This window comes from Muscardinus avellanarius, assembly GCF_963383645.1.
Source record: "Muscardinus avellanarius genome assembly, chromosome: 3".
NCBI lineage: Eukaryota > Metazoa > Chordata > Mammalia > Rodentia > Gliridae > Muscardinus > Muscardinus avellanarius.
In genome coordinates this window covers 131,106,339-131,121,469 of record NC_137788.1, presented here as the reverse complement: position 1 = coordinate 131,121,469, position 15,131 = coordinate 131,106,339, and the positions used below count along the sequence as shown (strand labels likewise).

The following is a 15,131-nucleotide window of genomic DNA, read 5'->3' as shown; positions in this document are numbered from 1 at the left end:
TTTTTATTTTGAAACAGGGTCTCACTAAGTTGCTGAGGGCCTCACTATCTTCCTGAGGCTGGTCTCCAATCTGTGATCTACCTGCCTCGGCCTCCCAAGTACTGAGATTATCGGTGTATGTGGGGAGCCATTAAGGCTTTCCCCTTTAAGAATACTTCTGACTGTCCTTTGCCCAGAGCCAATAAGGTTTGGGGTCATGGAAAGTTCAACGTCTGAGAGAAGCTCAGGTGGAATTGATTGGTTTGACCGTTATGCGCATAGGTGGTGACGTCATGAGGGTTGGCTGACCAGGAGTGGTATAAATAGGAGGAGAGCGATAAAACCAGGATTGGTCAGTAGAGATATAGACCCGGGAGTGTACTGCCGATCCTTCCATGAGAGAATGAAGTATTCTATGAATAAAATTCATTGAATAAAATTCTTTTCATCCTCACTCCTCTCTTCAGAACCCGTACTTTTGCCGGCTGGCTCCGGCAGGTGTACACCACCATGCCTGGCTCACATCCATTTTCTTATTCAGTAATACTCTGTGGAATAGACATTGCTAATAATAATATTATTATACTATTATTTTGATAGATAAGAAAACTGAGATGCAGAAAAAGTCTGGGACTCACAAAGATATCCACACAGATAGCAATAGAACCCTCCTATCTCCTAATCTCCATCTATGGAGGTCTTTCGAGTATGGCTTTTTTTTAACCCCATTTCTTTTTCCACATATAAACAGGAAAAGGAGGCAAAATCTATATTCCCTAGTGGCTCTGTTTCAAAGTGTTGACATTTAGTTGGGCGTGGTGGCGCATGCTTATAATCCCAGCATTCGGGAGGCTGAGATAGGAGGAACCTGGTTCGCAGACAACCTCAGCTACTTAGTGAGGCCCTCTGCAACTCAGTGAGACCCTGTTTCAAAATAAAGAATAAAAAAATAGGGCTAGGGGGTGTAGCTAGGAGGTAGAATGCCCTGGGTTCCATCCCCAGACCCGCAAAAAAAAAAAAAAAAGTGTTGACATTTCAGGTGAGCAGAGGGGAGTGACAGAGGGTCCCTTTGGCAGTTCAGGCAAATGGGTACTTTCTTTTTTTTTTTTTTTGTGGTACTGGGGTTCCTGGAAAGCCCTTCTACCTCGGGGCTACACTCCCAGACCTATTTTTACATTTTCATTTTGGAAACAGGGTCTCCTAAGCCAGCGCGCGCGGCTGGCTTCGAACCTGCGCGATCCTCCTGTCTCCGCCTCCCAAGCGCGGGGATTACAAGCGTGCGCCACCACGCCCGGCCAAATGGGTACTTTCTGAAGGTCCCTAATCATGGAGACATTCCCACTTTACCACAAACATCACACCATCCTCTTTCTTCTTTCTTCAGCCAAATCACCCTCGCCTTTTTTCTCACAGAAATTAGCAAAAGGGCTGAGGAAACCTAAGAGGCTGTCACATCAGCCAGACATCCCAGCACCCACGATGCCTCCTGCTGAGGATGAGCAACGGGCCCCCTGCAGCTGTTTCAGGAACCTGGGGTGGCAAACTGGGGCTCGTCCACTGACATCGTAATTCCTCTCCTAGAACATCCATAACATACTGCCTGGACCACACAGTCTGCGGCGTTTTCTTAAACATTCATTCAACAAAGATTTACTGAATCCCCAGGCTGGCCTGCCTTCACCCGGTCACATTCAGGACAAGCACTGTTCACTGTGGCCTTCACACAACAGTCTGTGCCCTCACCCACTTATTTTTCCTTTTCTTTTTCTTTCTTTCTTTCATTTATTTATTTACTTATGTACTTATTTATTTATTTTTGGTGGTACTGGGGATTGAACCCAGGGACATTCTACCTCCGAGCTACACCCCCAGCCCTATTTTTTAGTCTTTATTTTGAAACAGAGTCTCACTGAGTTGCAAAGGGCCTCACTAAGTAGCTGAGGTTGGCTGCAAACCCAGATCCTCCCGTCTCTGCTGGGATTACAAGCATGCATCATCACGCCCAGCTTTGATCCTTTATTTTGAAACAAGATCTCACTAAATTGTGGAGGGCCTCACTAAGTAGCTGAGGCTGGCTGAGAACCTGCGATCCTCCTGTCTCAGCCTCCCAAGTACTAGGATTACAAGCGTGTGCCACCATGCCCCACTCACCCACTCATTTTTCTGTGCTGGAGATACAAGAACTTCCCACTCCTGCCTACACACCTGCAGCAGCCGCCTGCCTCCTGGTCTGCTCCTCTTCCAGTTCATTCTCCACCCCAGGCCACTCCCCTGCCCTGTATTCTGGAAGCCTGCTGTGCTCAAGAAGGGGCCACACAGCCAGCTGGTGGCGCGTGCTTATAATCTTCACGCTTGGGAGGCGGAGACAGGAGGATGCGCAGGTTCGAAGCCAGCCTCTCTGGTTTAAGAGACCCTGTTTCCAAATAAAAATATAAAATAGGTCTGGGAGTGTAGCCCAGAGGTAGAAGGGTTTAAAGAAACCCCAGTACCACCAAAAAAAGAAGGGGCCACACTGCTGAACCCCACTCACCCCAGCCTCCTGCCCCACACTACACAACAGAAATACAGCATGAGACATATACACTTTTAATATTTTAGTGGCCACATTCTTTTGTGGTGCTGGGGTTTGAACCCAGGGGTGTTCTACTTCTTAACTATATCCTCAGCCCCCTTTTTAATTTTGAAACTGGGTCTCTCTAGGTTGCTAAGGCTGTTCTTGAACCTGCAATCCTTCTGTCTCAGCCTCCAAAGTACTGGGATTACAGGCATGTGCCACTGCACTTGGCTTTAGTAGCCACATTTTTTTTTTAAGTAAAGGGAACAGGCGAGCTAGGCACAATGGCACATACCTGTAAGTCTAGTACTTTGGAGGCTGAGACAGGAAGGTTTCAGGTTCATGGCCAGCCTCAGCAACTTAGCAAGGCTCACAGAAACTTTGGGGGACCCTATTTCAAAATTAAAAATAAAATAGGGCTAGGGGTGTATCTTAGAGGTAGAATGCTCCTGGGTTCAATCCCTAGTACCACAACAAAATAAAATAAAATAAAAAGGGCTGAAGGTGTAGATAAGAGGTAGAATGCCCTGGATTCAATTTCCAGTGTGCACACGCACATGCATAAACACACACACACACACACACACACACACACACACACACACGAAAGAAAGAAAGAAAGAAAGAAAGAAAGAAAGAAAGAAAGAAAGAAAGAAGCAGGCGAGATTTGTTTGACCAGCACGGTGCTGGGAATTGAACCCAGGGTCTTATGCATGCACTGAGCTACATCTCTACATCCCTAGACCTCCAAAAATATGATTTCAACATGCAATAAATATAAGAATTGAGGTATTTTACATCATTTCTTCCTCCACAATAAGCCTTTGAAACCTAGCATATATGGTATACTTATAGCAGATCTCAAATGGAACTAGCCACATTTCAAGTGCACGAGCTACATGCAGCCATCTGGCCAGCGCAGCGAGTCTCTCCCCGCTCCCTCAGTCCTCTGGCCTTTGCGCATGCCTACAACACCCCTACCCTTCTTCAGCCAGTGGACTCCCGCTTGCCCCTCCACACTCAGCTGGGCGCCGCCTCCTCTAGGAAGTCTTCGCTGACTGGTCTGTGGAAACGCCCACTCTGGGCAGCGCCGGATCCTACGACATTACACAGTGGCTGTAACTGTCGGATTTACTTCTTGTCCTCCCCACCGAGGAGGACTGACTGTGGGCTGGCGCAGCTTAAGCTTCAGGGCCTCTCTCCCTACACACGTCCCTTCCAAGTCTTGCCTGATTTTCTGGCAGCGGTTTTGTATTCTTTCTCTTAGCAGGCATCAGGTACCACAAGCCTGGATCAACACCAGCGTCTCCGTTGGGCTGAGCTCCTTGACAGCTGGGCTGTGCCTCATTTGTCACTGTCCCAGACTGACACAAGGGACTCAAAATGCATGGATATTGGGGTGTTCTTTAGGGCTTAGTTCCACACTATCTCTTTTTCTTTTTCAGAGAGGCATTATCAGGCTTGACGTCAGTTACCATACCTTTATTGGTGATTTCTTTAAGGTACTAGGGATTGAACTCAGGGGCCTTCTGCCTCCAAGCTACACTCCCAGCCCTTTTTAGTTTTATTTTGAAACAGTCTCACTCAGTGGCTAAGATTCTTGCTAAGTTGCTGGGGCTAGCCTCAAACCTGACATCCTCCTATCTCAGCCTCTAAAGTACTGGGATCATAGGTGTGTACCCCATGCCTGATTGATTCATGGATTTCCACTTCTGGTCCAGACCTTGCTCCCGAGCTTCAGGCAGTTGTGTATAACTGTCTCTTGGACATACCCACGTGCAGGTGAGCTCCAGGGGGGCTCTGTGTCTTCCTAACCCTGGTTTCCCTCAGTCTTCTGTTTCTCAACGGATGCCAACACCATCCACAGCTGCTCAAGCTGAGAAGCTCAGCATCGTTCCTGACTTCTCCCACTCCCTCAGATTCCTCGCTCACTTCCTCACCAAGTCCAGATGATTCTGTTTTCAAAACACCTCTCAAAGATCTGTGTGTGCCAGTGTTTGGGAGGCTCAGATAGGAGGATCGCAGGTTCGTGGCCAGCCTCTGCAATTTAGTGAGACCCTGTTTCAAAATAAGAAATAAGCTCAAAGGTTGAATGCCTCAGGGTTCAATCACCAGTACCACAATAGATAAATAAGTAAATAAATAGCAAATAAAACAGGGCTGGGCTGTAACTCAGATGTAGAACTCCCTGGCTTCAATCCGCAGTAGCGCCCCCTAAGGAGACATGCACGTGCATGTGTGTGCACACGAGCACAGCGGCCCTCTGTTAGGCAGTTTCACTTTGCTCAGTCTTAGTTATTGTATTCAACCGTGGTTTAAAGATGTTAAATGGAAATTTTCAGAAACAAACAATACTTAAGTTTTCAACTGCACGCTGTTCTGAAGAGTGCGATGAAATCTCATGCCAATCGTCTCCATCCTGCCTGGGACGCGAATCATCTTTGCCAGCGTATCCGTGCTGTATATGCTGCCTGCCCCTTAGTCACCTAGTAGGCCTGTTGCTTGCCAGATTGCTGTCTTGACATCAGTGCTTGTGTTCAGGTAACCCTCGTTTAATAATGAACCCAAAGTACAAGTGTATTCAAGCTGGAAATTTGCCAAAGAGAAGCTATAAAGTAAATGCTATACATATAATGTGGTATTATACAGTCTCAGGTATCTACTAGGAATCCTGGAATGTATTCCTTGAAAATAAGCAAGGACTACTCTATGTGTATGCATATAGATGTACATATTCAGTGTGTGTGTGTGTGTGTAATATGCAGGGGTGTATTATGTATGTATGTATTCAGTGTGTGTATATGTGTGTATACGTATTATGTGTGGCATATGTATGTATGTATATAGTATGTGTGTATTATGTGGATGTATGTATATATGTATATATTCAGTGTATGCGTGCATGTGTGTATTATGTGGGGGTATATGTATGTATATATTCAGTGTATGTATTATGCAGAGGGTATATTATATATGTATATGTTCAGTGTGTGTGTGTTATGTGGGGTGTATGTACATACGTATATATTTAGTTGGGGTGTGTGTGTGTGTGTGTGTGTGTGTAAATTCCTAACAGGCTTCTAACTGGACTCTTTGCTTCTACTCTTGCATACCTACAGTTCATTTTCTACCCAGTAATTAGGGAGTGACGTGTGTGTGTGTGTGTGTGTGTGTGTGTGTGTGTGATACCAGGGAGAACATGCTACCTCTGAGCTACACCTCCAGCCCTTTTTGTTTATTTTCTTGAAATGAGGTCTCACTGGGTTGTTGAGAGTCTCACTACATTTCTGAGGCTGTCCTTGAGCCTGAAATTCTCCTATCTCAGCCTCTCAAATATGGGATTACTCCTTTGTTGCACTTCAAATAAAATCCAAACTCTGTAGCCGGGCGTGGTGGCGCACACTTGTAATCCCTGCGCTTGGGAGGCTGAGACAGGAGGATCGCACAGGTTCGAAGCCAGCCTCAAATACTGAGTGAGGCTCTCAGCAACTTAGTGAGACCCTGTTTCCAAGTAAAATATAAAATAGGTCTGGGAATATAGCTCGGAGGTAGAAAGCCTCTGGGTTCCACCCCCAGTACCACCAAAAAAATAAAATAAAATAAAATCCAAACTCTGTATCTGATCCCTACTTCCCACCCTCCTCCCAAGCACTAATGTGTGCCTCTCTCCCCTACTCGATAACTGCATTTGGCTCCATTCTTACTAATAATGTACCAAGCTCCTTCCAGCTCTGAGCCTTTGGGAATGCTATTCCTTCTTCCAGGAATCGTGCCCAATTTTCTCCTCAGTGCAGATCTCTACATAGACCCCCCACCCCCAGCGGGTGGTGTGTGTGTGTGTGTTATGTGTGTGCCCGCTCCCTTGCTCGCTCTATCGGGCCACTGGCTGCCTCCTCCTGACCTCCCTGACTCTCTGGCAGGAGTGAGCTGTCCAGGCCGCTGGTAGGAGTCCTTGGGATAAATGTCAACCCTGACAAGAAACAGCCATGTTTCATCACATATACTGTTTCTCTCCCAGAACTTGCCACACTCTGAAATGATCTTCATTTTTTTTTTTTTTTTTTTTTTTTTTGGTGGTACTGGGGTTCCTGGAAGCCTTCTGCCTCCGGGCTACGCTCCCAGACCTATTTTATACTTTTTTTTATTTGGAAACAGGGTCTCTTAAGCTAACATGGCTGGCTTCAAACCTGCGCGATCCTCCTGTCTCCGCCTCCCAAACGCAGGGATTACAAGCGTGCGCCACCACGCTCGGTGACCTTCTTCATTTATTTTACTCATTTATCATCCATATGCCCACTCCCCGCACTAAGAAAAAGATGTTGGTTTTATGTGTTCAATTAATTCCGGTGGCAGAGCATCTAGAAATCATTCTGTTCTTTGTAGAACATCATGAATGTCTACTGTTAGAGTTGATCCCATCATATGCACCAGGAGGAAATGTGGCTGTGTTGTATGAATGCATATAACATCTCAAAGGAAGGGAAGAAAGACAAGAATTCCCCCTGCTGTTTCACTTTCTGAGGTATTCTTGGGGGAAGAATATAGATGTGGGATTCCAAAAGGGCCCAGACAAGGCCCCTTCCCCAGCTTGTATCCCTCTTTGCCACAGGCCTGCTCCCTGCAGACGGCTGGTCCTCTTTGGCTCATCTCCTGATTCCATATATAAAGAAGCGCCTGTCATCCTTCCTGAGGCCAGTCTAGAGCCTCACTTGGCCTTGCTGTGATGACTGTGTACACACATGGTCAAGGCAGGTCAGAGCTTTGTCATCTGGGGCCAGAATAAAAGCTTCATAACCAGTTATAAAGTTTCAAAGAGATAACTGTATGAACATTTATTATTTCCTCATCAGAGATATAAAAGTCAGCCTCAAGCCAATATCTGTCAGTTTGGCAATGTGGTCTGAAATATTTTTAGCTTTGAATTTTTTCCCACCAGTATCCAAAGAAAGACTCTAAGATACTATATATCTATGATCAATATTAAATCACTTTTTCTGGCAAGTCATTTCTGATTAGAATTCTTAAAAAAAAAAACAGCCTTCATTCTGATTCTAGATACTTAGGGTAGAATAAAAAATAAGGTGAAAAGTCCTCTAGCTCAGAAACTCGACAGATAACAACTGGGTAAAATTTCAGTAAGAAAACAAATCATTCTCTGTCGATTGTTCCCAGGTTATCCCAAGTGGGAGAATGCTGTGAGCATGTTACTCTTAGGAAAATACCCTGTGGCCATTCCCACTTGTTTATTTATGCATATTATGATAAAGACGGCATGGCCTGCAAAGCCTAAAATATTTACCGTCTGGCCCTTCACAGGAAAAGTCTGCCAGCTCCTGCACCACTTTGTAAGGCCTGTCTAGAAAGCAAAGCGACGTGTGGCTCTTTGCACGGGGGCCCCCTTCATCTCACTTACTTTCCTCTCTGCTTGTCCCTTCTATTCAGACAGACAATCTTATTTCTCACGCTGCTGTAGGCACTTTCATCTAGGTCCCTAACTACTCATGGTTTGTTGAGCTGCGCTGACTTGTCCAGGGTCTCAGGGATAGTTAGCAGTGGTGCCTAAAATCCACAATAATTCGTGATCAGTGACAACACCAACCAGCTGTGTAACTCTGGCTGAGTTAATTATACTCTCTGAGCCTCTGTTTGCTCATCTGCAAACGAGGGCTAACAATCTAATCTTGGAGAGTTGGAAGAGAAATGACTGAGACACTGAGTATAAGAAGTAGGTTCCCCATAAGCATGGATTCCCTTCCCAACTCCTCTCTCTCACTAAAGTGCATTCTCTGACCTGTTCGAGTTCCCGAGGAAATGAATCCAAATACGTCTGGAGTTTCAGTAGGAACAAGGTGCTAAGCTTCCCTTTGGAAGAGAGAAGACTGTCTCCCCATTTAGAAGCAATGATAAGCCTGGTGTGGTCAACCGGCTGGCAGCAGGGCCAGGGGGCTCAAGTATCTTTTCTTTCTTTTTTTCTTTTTCTTTTTTTTTTTTTTTTTTTTGCGGGTCTGGGGATGGAACCCAGGGGCGTTTAACCTCCGAGCTACACCCCCTGCCCTATTTTTTATTCTTTATTTTGAAACAGGGTCTCACTGAGTTGCAGAGGGCCTCACTAAGTAGCTGAGGCTGTCCGCGAACCGCGATCCTCTGGTCTCAGCCTCCTGAATGTTGGGATTACAAGCATGCGCCGTCACGCCTGGCTTCTTTATTATTATTTTTTTTAATTGAAGATTGAACCCAGGGACATTCTACCTCGAGCTACACTACCAGCCCTGTTTTATTTTTATTTATATTTTTTATTTTTTGTGGTACTGGGGGTGGAACCCAGGGGCTTTTTACCTCCAGGCTATACTCTCAGACCTATTTTTTTTAATATATATTTTATTTGGAAACAGGGTCTCACTAAGTTGCTGAGCCTCACTAAGTAGCTGAAGCTGTCTTCAAACCTGTGCGATCCTCCTGTCTCAGCCTCCCAAGCGCAGGGATTACAAGCCTGCGCCACCACTCCTGGCTTATTTTTATTTTTGAAACAGGGTCTTGCTAGATTGATGAGAGTCTCATTACTTGCTGAGGCTATCCTCACACCTGCGATCCTCCTGCCTTGGCCTCCCAAATTCTAGGATTACAGATGTGTGCTACCACGCCTGGTTCAGGTGTCTTCTATCTCTGTTTCTCTCCAGAAAGAGCTGGTCGTGTTTCCCTCCTCCCTTGTATCCCCTGCTTGGGCTTCCCAAGGACCTGGGGCTATGGCTTTGTCTCCCAGCTTTGCTCCTTGCCTCCCATCAGGCTCGCCTTGCCCACTTCTCTCTGACTTCCTCAACTTTGGAGCCCTGGCTGAATGAAGAGCCCAGCTGCCCTGGCCTCTGGCCTTCTCAGGTGATGCTTAAAGAAGGAACCCATTCATCAGGGAGAGATGTCAACCAATAAGCAAGTGTGTTTGAGTAAGGTGTGCTCATTTTCATAAGGTTTCATTTTTGAGTTACACCCCTATACCCCCATCCCTTTTTATTTTATTTATTTATTTTTTGTGGTACTAAGAATAAAACTCAGGGGCAGTCTACCTCTGAGCTATAACCCTAGCCCTATTTTAGTTTTATTTTTGAAACAAGGCCTTGCTAAGTTGCTGAGAGGTTTACTAAATTGCTGAAGCTATCCTCGAAACTGCAATTCTACTGTCTCAACTTCCTGAGTCCTGGGATTACAAGCATGCATCACCATGTCCCGCTAAATTTTAAATTTTAAATATACATGGATTTTCTTTCAAGCACAGCCAGTAATTCAACTGGCTTTTTAAAAAGTAATGCTGTCAGCGGGGCGTGGTAGTGCACATCTGTAATCCTAGTATTTGGGAAGCTGAGACAGGAGGATCGCAGGTTCAAGGCTAACCTCAATAATTTAGCGAGACTCGCTGGGCGCGGTGGCACACGCTTGTAATCCCCGCACTTGGGAGGCAGAGACAGGAGGATCACACAGGTTCAAAGCCAGCCGCGCGCTGGCTTAGGAGACCTTGTTTCCAAATAAAAATGTAAAAATAGGTCAGGGAGTGTAGCCCGGAGGTAGAAGGGCTTCCAGGAACCCCAGTACCACCCAAATAATAATAATAATAATAATAATAATAATAATAATAATAATAATAATAATGCCAATTAAAAATCATATTAAATCTGGTTCAACAAATCATGAACAGAATCAGACCCTGCTTACTGACTGGAAAAGAGCTGCAAGTAAAGCTCTCCAAGAGTCTCTTACGTATGTTACAAATTCTCTTTTGAAATCACAATCAGGCTTCATTTGCTGGGCAAGCTTTGCTTTGATAGTCTAGCTCTAGTGAAAGAGAAAATTCAGAATTTGTAGAGTTTAAATAAAAGCAGAACTACAAAGGCCCAGGAGGCAAATGAGAGGCATTTTAACCACTGCTGGCTTGATATACACAAAGGCTTTTCTGAGAGATGAAGGCTTTCCAGCCGGCCCTCAGCAAAACCTGCATGAGGAGGGAGGCTGCTGTTTCCTCATCTTACATTATGTAACACTCTGACACTCCCTTTTTTTTTTTTTTTTTTTTTTTTTTTTGGTGGTACTGGGGGTGGAACCCAGAGGCTTTCTACCTCTTGGCTATATTCCCAGACCTTTTTTATATTTTATTTGGAAATAAGGTCTCACTAAGTTACTGAGAGCCTCACTAAGTAGCTGAGGCTGGCTTCGAACCTGTGCGATCCTCCTGTCTCAGCCTCCCAAGCACGGGGATTACAAGCGTGTGCCACCATGCCCAGCTCCCTTTCTTTTTTTAAGCTGTAGCTTTCTATAGTATTAATCTGGTGGGAAATCATGCTGAATGGGGCGTTAGGAGGCTGGGTTCTGACTCAGTGCAGACACCAGCCGACTGTATGACCCTGGAAAGATTATTTCTCCTTTCTGGGCCTGCAAACAAGGCAAAAGGACCTTGGTTGATCCGATCAGACAACCATTGTTAATAGGAGGCAGGATCAGATTAAAACCCAGGTGTTCTGGCTGCCTGGACTGTTCTATCACCAGAAGCAGCCAGAACACGTTATTTAAAAAAAAAAATTCTAAACTGGGCAGGAGGATCACAAGTTCAAGGCCAACCTCAGCTACTTAGTGAGGCCCTCCACAATTTAGTGAGACTATGTTTCAAAGTAAGGAATAAAATAGGCTGGAGATGTACAGTGCCCCTGGGTTCCAACCCCAGTACCACAAAAATAAAATAATTCTAAAGGAAGCACGCTTAATCTCTCTTGCCTCATGTCTCTCCCAGACTTGCTGCTGAGTTCGGTCGCCATCCTGCCCACTCATCAAAACTCCTCTGGATTAAGTAGCTAAATCCATGCATTCTTTGCACGCAAGGAGTAGGACAGAAATGGGGTCTCTGTTCCCAAGGGTACCCTTGCTTTAGAATCCCAAAGAAGGAAATCATTCAGATAAACCTTCAGAGAGTACTTCCTCAATTTAATCTCATCTTCCAGGTTATTGAATCATCCAGTGAATTGAGCCGGAAAGCTCCTTGAGGGGGAAGAAAAATTCTTGGAAAGGAACTTCTGGGCCAGGAAGACCCAGGATTCATGTGCCTGGTGTCCAGTCTCCAATAGACAGGGAGAGGGCACTGCCCCCGGGCTGTGTTGTCAGCAGTTGAGTGGAGCTGCCATCTTCCCTGACATTGGAAAAGCCAAAACCAAAAAGCAAAAAATTCCTCCCTTTTCCTGGACCCCATTCAAGCCAAGTGGCACAAATCTGGAATGTTACTAATGGGGTTAAATAAAAGTGAGGATGCTGCACACACCCAAAGCACCAAGCACCTGGAAGATCATTCCTCCCTGCCTGTACCTCCCTGGACATTCTTCAAAGCCCAACTCAAATGTTATTTCCAAAGACCCAGTCAGATAGACGTGGGTTCAAATCCTAGTTCCACTGCCTACTTGCTGTGTGACCTTGAACAAATAACTTATTTAGGCCTCAGTTTCCCCTCCTGCAAGTGAGGACTGTCTTAACAACCATTTTATAAAAGGGTTAGGGACTGAGCTATGGTCACATTGGCAAAGGCCTCAGCATAGGCACTGTGTACACACCTGCATAAACAGCAAGGGAACCAAAGCCCCCTGTGGTGAGGTCTGACCCAGCTCCTTCCACTGTCCAGCCCGGCCTCCTCCTACCCTTTCACTCCAAAGTGGCTGGAGAAGCCAGAGCCAGCCCGCCCTTACCTTGCTGAGGTCCCCCAGGGCCATGATCTTGGCCACTGGCCTCCTGCTGAGCTGCTCTTTCACCCACACCTCAATCTGCTTGTTCCACTTCATGGTGAACACGTAGAGGGCGTAGGCTAGCAGTAGCAGCAGGCTCTCCCACCAGGTGATGAGGCTGTCCAGGAAGAAGAAGATGAGCATCGATAGGTCCAGGATGTAGAAGGATACATCACGGAACAGTGGCCACCAGGTGAGGTTGAGGATCTCCCGGGAGAAGAGGGCACAGGTGCCAATGACAAAGAGGATGTTGAACACAGCTGAGCCCACGATGGTACCAATGCCCACGTTGCTGTGGGAAATGAAGACGCCAATGAGGGAGGTGAAGAGCTCGGGGGCGGAGCCTCCGGCAGCCATGAATGTGGCACCTGCCACATCCTCCGAGATCTGCAGCTTGTCTGTGATGACACCCAGGGCTGGGACAAAGTACTCGTCACACACAATGGCCAAGGCCACAAACACGTACATCATGCCGAAGATATGCAGGACCACCCAGCCCTGCCGCCGCTCCTCCACACTGAACAGGTCGGGGGGGTACTCTGCCTTGGGGTGGAGGTCTGGCCAGCTGGGCAGGGGTGATGAGGGGCTGAGACTGGGCGCCCCAGGGAGCAGGGCCCTTGTTGGGCCCAGGGACGGGCTGGCGGGGACAGCTGGGGCTGGCTTCACAGCCACACAGCCATGGCCCTGGGTGGTCGGGTCAGCCCTGACTCTGGGGGTCACCGTTGTGCTGGGCGCTGTGGAAGGCCTCCTGGGGGGCTCCCAGATGGTGGGGGTGGCCGTTCTGAGGGCAGATGTGTGAGTTCTGGTAGAAGGATCCCTCACACTCCAGGTGGCAGTGGAGGCTTGGGGTCTTGCCGGGCTGCTGCTGCTCCCCACGGTACTTGCTGTCCCCTGCCCCTCGGCTTTGGCTGAGGGGTGCTCCAGGACAGCCCCCTGAGTGCTCAGCGGGCTGCCCCTCTCCACTGACCCCCGGAGATCAGATGGGCTGTTGTTTTCCGCCATCCTGGGGCTTGGCAGGGTCTTCTTTTCTCCCGTAGTCCTGGGAGAAGTCAAAATGCTTGCTCCTACCTCAGGCGTCAGGAGAGCTGGGGTGCTTGTGACTCTTCTCAGAGTAGCTGAGGTGGTTTCTTCCACTATCCTCTTGGGAGAGTTGGTCTTCAGTATTTTATAGGTTGCCACAGCTTCCCTGTCTTTCAGTGTTGTCCTCGGGGTGGTGGGCCGGCTTATTTCCATTGTCAGGAGTGGAGATGGCGCAGAAGTGTCGACTGCCCCGCCAGGCGGGGATGGGGTGTACTTCTTCACCTTTCTCCTGGCTCGGGTTTGGGTTTGGGTTTGGCTGTAGCTCGCCATCTCTGCCCCGAGGGTTGGGCTGTGGCTTTGAACTGTTTGCCTGCTTGGAGCTGGGGTGTGGCGACTACCTGGTGTGGCGGGGGTGTCTTCCTCCACTCTTTTTGTACCTGCTGCCGTCGGGCTGTAACTACTCTTTGGTGTTGGTGGAGTGGTCTCGGCTGTTCTCCCAGGCGTGTTGGGAGTATTCTCCAGCGTTGTGCGAGGGACTGTGACTTGGGCTGCCGGCGGCTCAGCCTCCCTTTCAGAGCTAGCTTTTGAAGGGTCACTGCTCACCGTCATCATCTCATCGTTGGCGAGGTCCCGGATAGCCAGTTTTATGGCCCGTTGGGAAGAGACTTCTTCCCACAAAGAGGTGAGGCCCCGAGGTCTCCTCAGGTGCTGATAGGTGGAACAGATGATCAACATCCCCAACAGGAAGAGGAACCGGCTCCACTGAAGCCGCTTTGGCCGGAGCAGCCGCCTCTCCTGCACCCCCATCCTGATCAACTTCCCCATGATGTCCAGCTATGTCTGGTCACTGGAGGCCTCTTGTTCTGTCCATGGAGAGACGGCGGCTGCTCTGGGATTCGGGCTGGTGATCAGGGAAGATTTCTCCATGAAGGCCAGCCAGGGGGTATCCACAAACCTGGGGTTGGGGAGAAAGAAGTTATTTGTTCCTAAGAGGGGATCCGGGATCCACGCTGCTCTCATCTGAGAAAGAGTGATGATGTAGTCCCCGACACAAAAGCATCATGCAGGGGGCTTTATATTTGCTGGAGCAAACTATGCCTGCCCCTCGCTCCAGGGAGCAGTGTCTGATCTTAGGGGAAAGAGCACTGGGAGCCTGTGGAGGCCTGCCAACTGCTGCGGTTCCCGGGCTGGGTCCCGCATGCTCTATGGATTCCCCCCAGGCCTCCTGGGATCCCTGCAAAGGCTCTGCAGCACTCCTCAGGTCTTCCACAGTAGGTCCTCAGGCCACAGATCACCTTACCAATGGGAAGACTTGGTTTAAAACTGTACACAGAAACAGGCAGCTCTGGAAGAAACTGCCAGGGATATTGAGGCACCATGTGTTTTGATTGGATTTGGGCTTTTTGACCCTCTTTTAGTGATTCCACTGTATCATCCAGAGTAGTGGACAAAGCTGATGTCGTGGAGTTCCCCAAGCAGCATGGTGTGGTGGGAGGATCATGGGACATGGAGCCAACCAGCTATGTATTCCTCAACAGTTGTAAGCTCAGCACCTCATCTGTGAAATGGGTATCGTAACATATATATTGGCTATGCAGAGATCCTCTCTGGAGGGACATCTAGGGAAGGGAAACTGAGGACCAGAGGTCAGTGGGATACTGACTTTCCACTGTACATCCTACTAGCTTGACTGTTTTATCAAGTACATGTTATCATATTTGACATTTAAATTTAATTTAATTGCAGTAAAAATGCCTAAATAAACAGGCATAATACTTATGTTGTAGGAATTCTGAAAGACTACGTGCATAAAAGTTCTGTGAAAAGCACTG

The 15,131-nt window shown here is 47.6% G+C and overlaps 1 protein-coding gene across 1 annotated transcript in view; it reads right to left on the bottom strand.

The window, feature by feature from the left end:
• Positions 1 to 14,124, bottom strand: part of SLC24A1 (solute carrier family 24 member 1) — a gene marked incomplete at both ends in the record, with an annotated part of 31,234 nt that extends 17,110 nt beyond the window's left edge. The window contains one exon of the mRNA XM_080691641.1: positions 12,244 to 14,124. Coding sequence (XP_080547767.1) covers positions 12,244 to 14,124 — 1,881 coding nt within the window. The remainder of the gene's footprint in view (positions 1 to 12,243) is intronic.
• Positions 14,125 to 15,131: the final 1,007 nt, after the last annotated feature.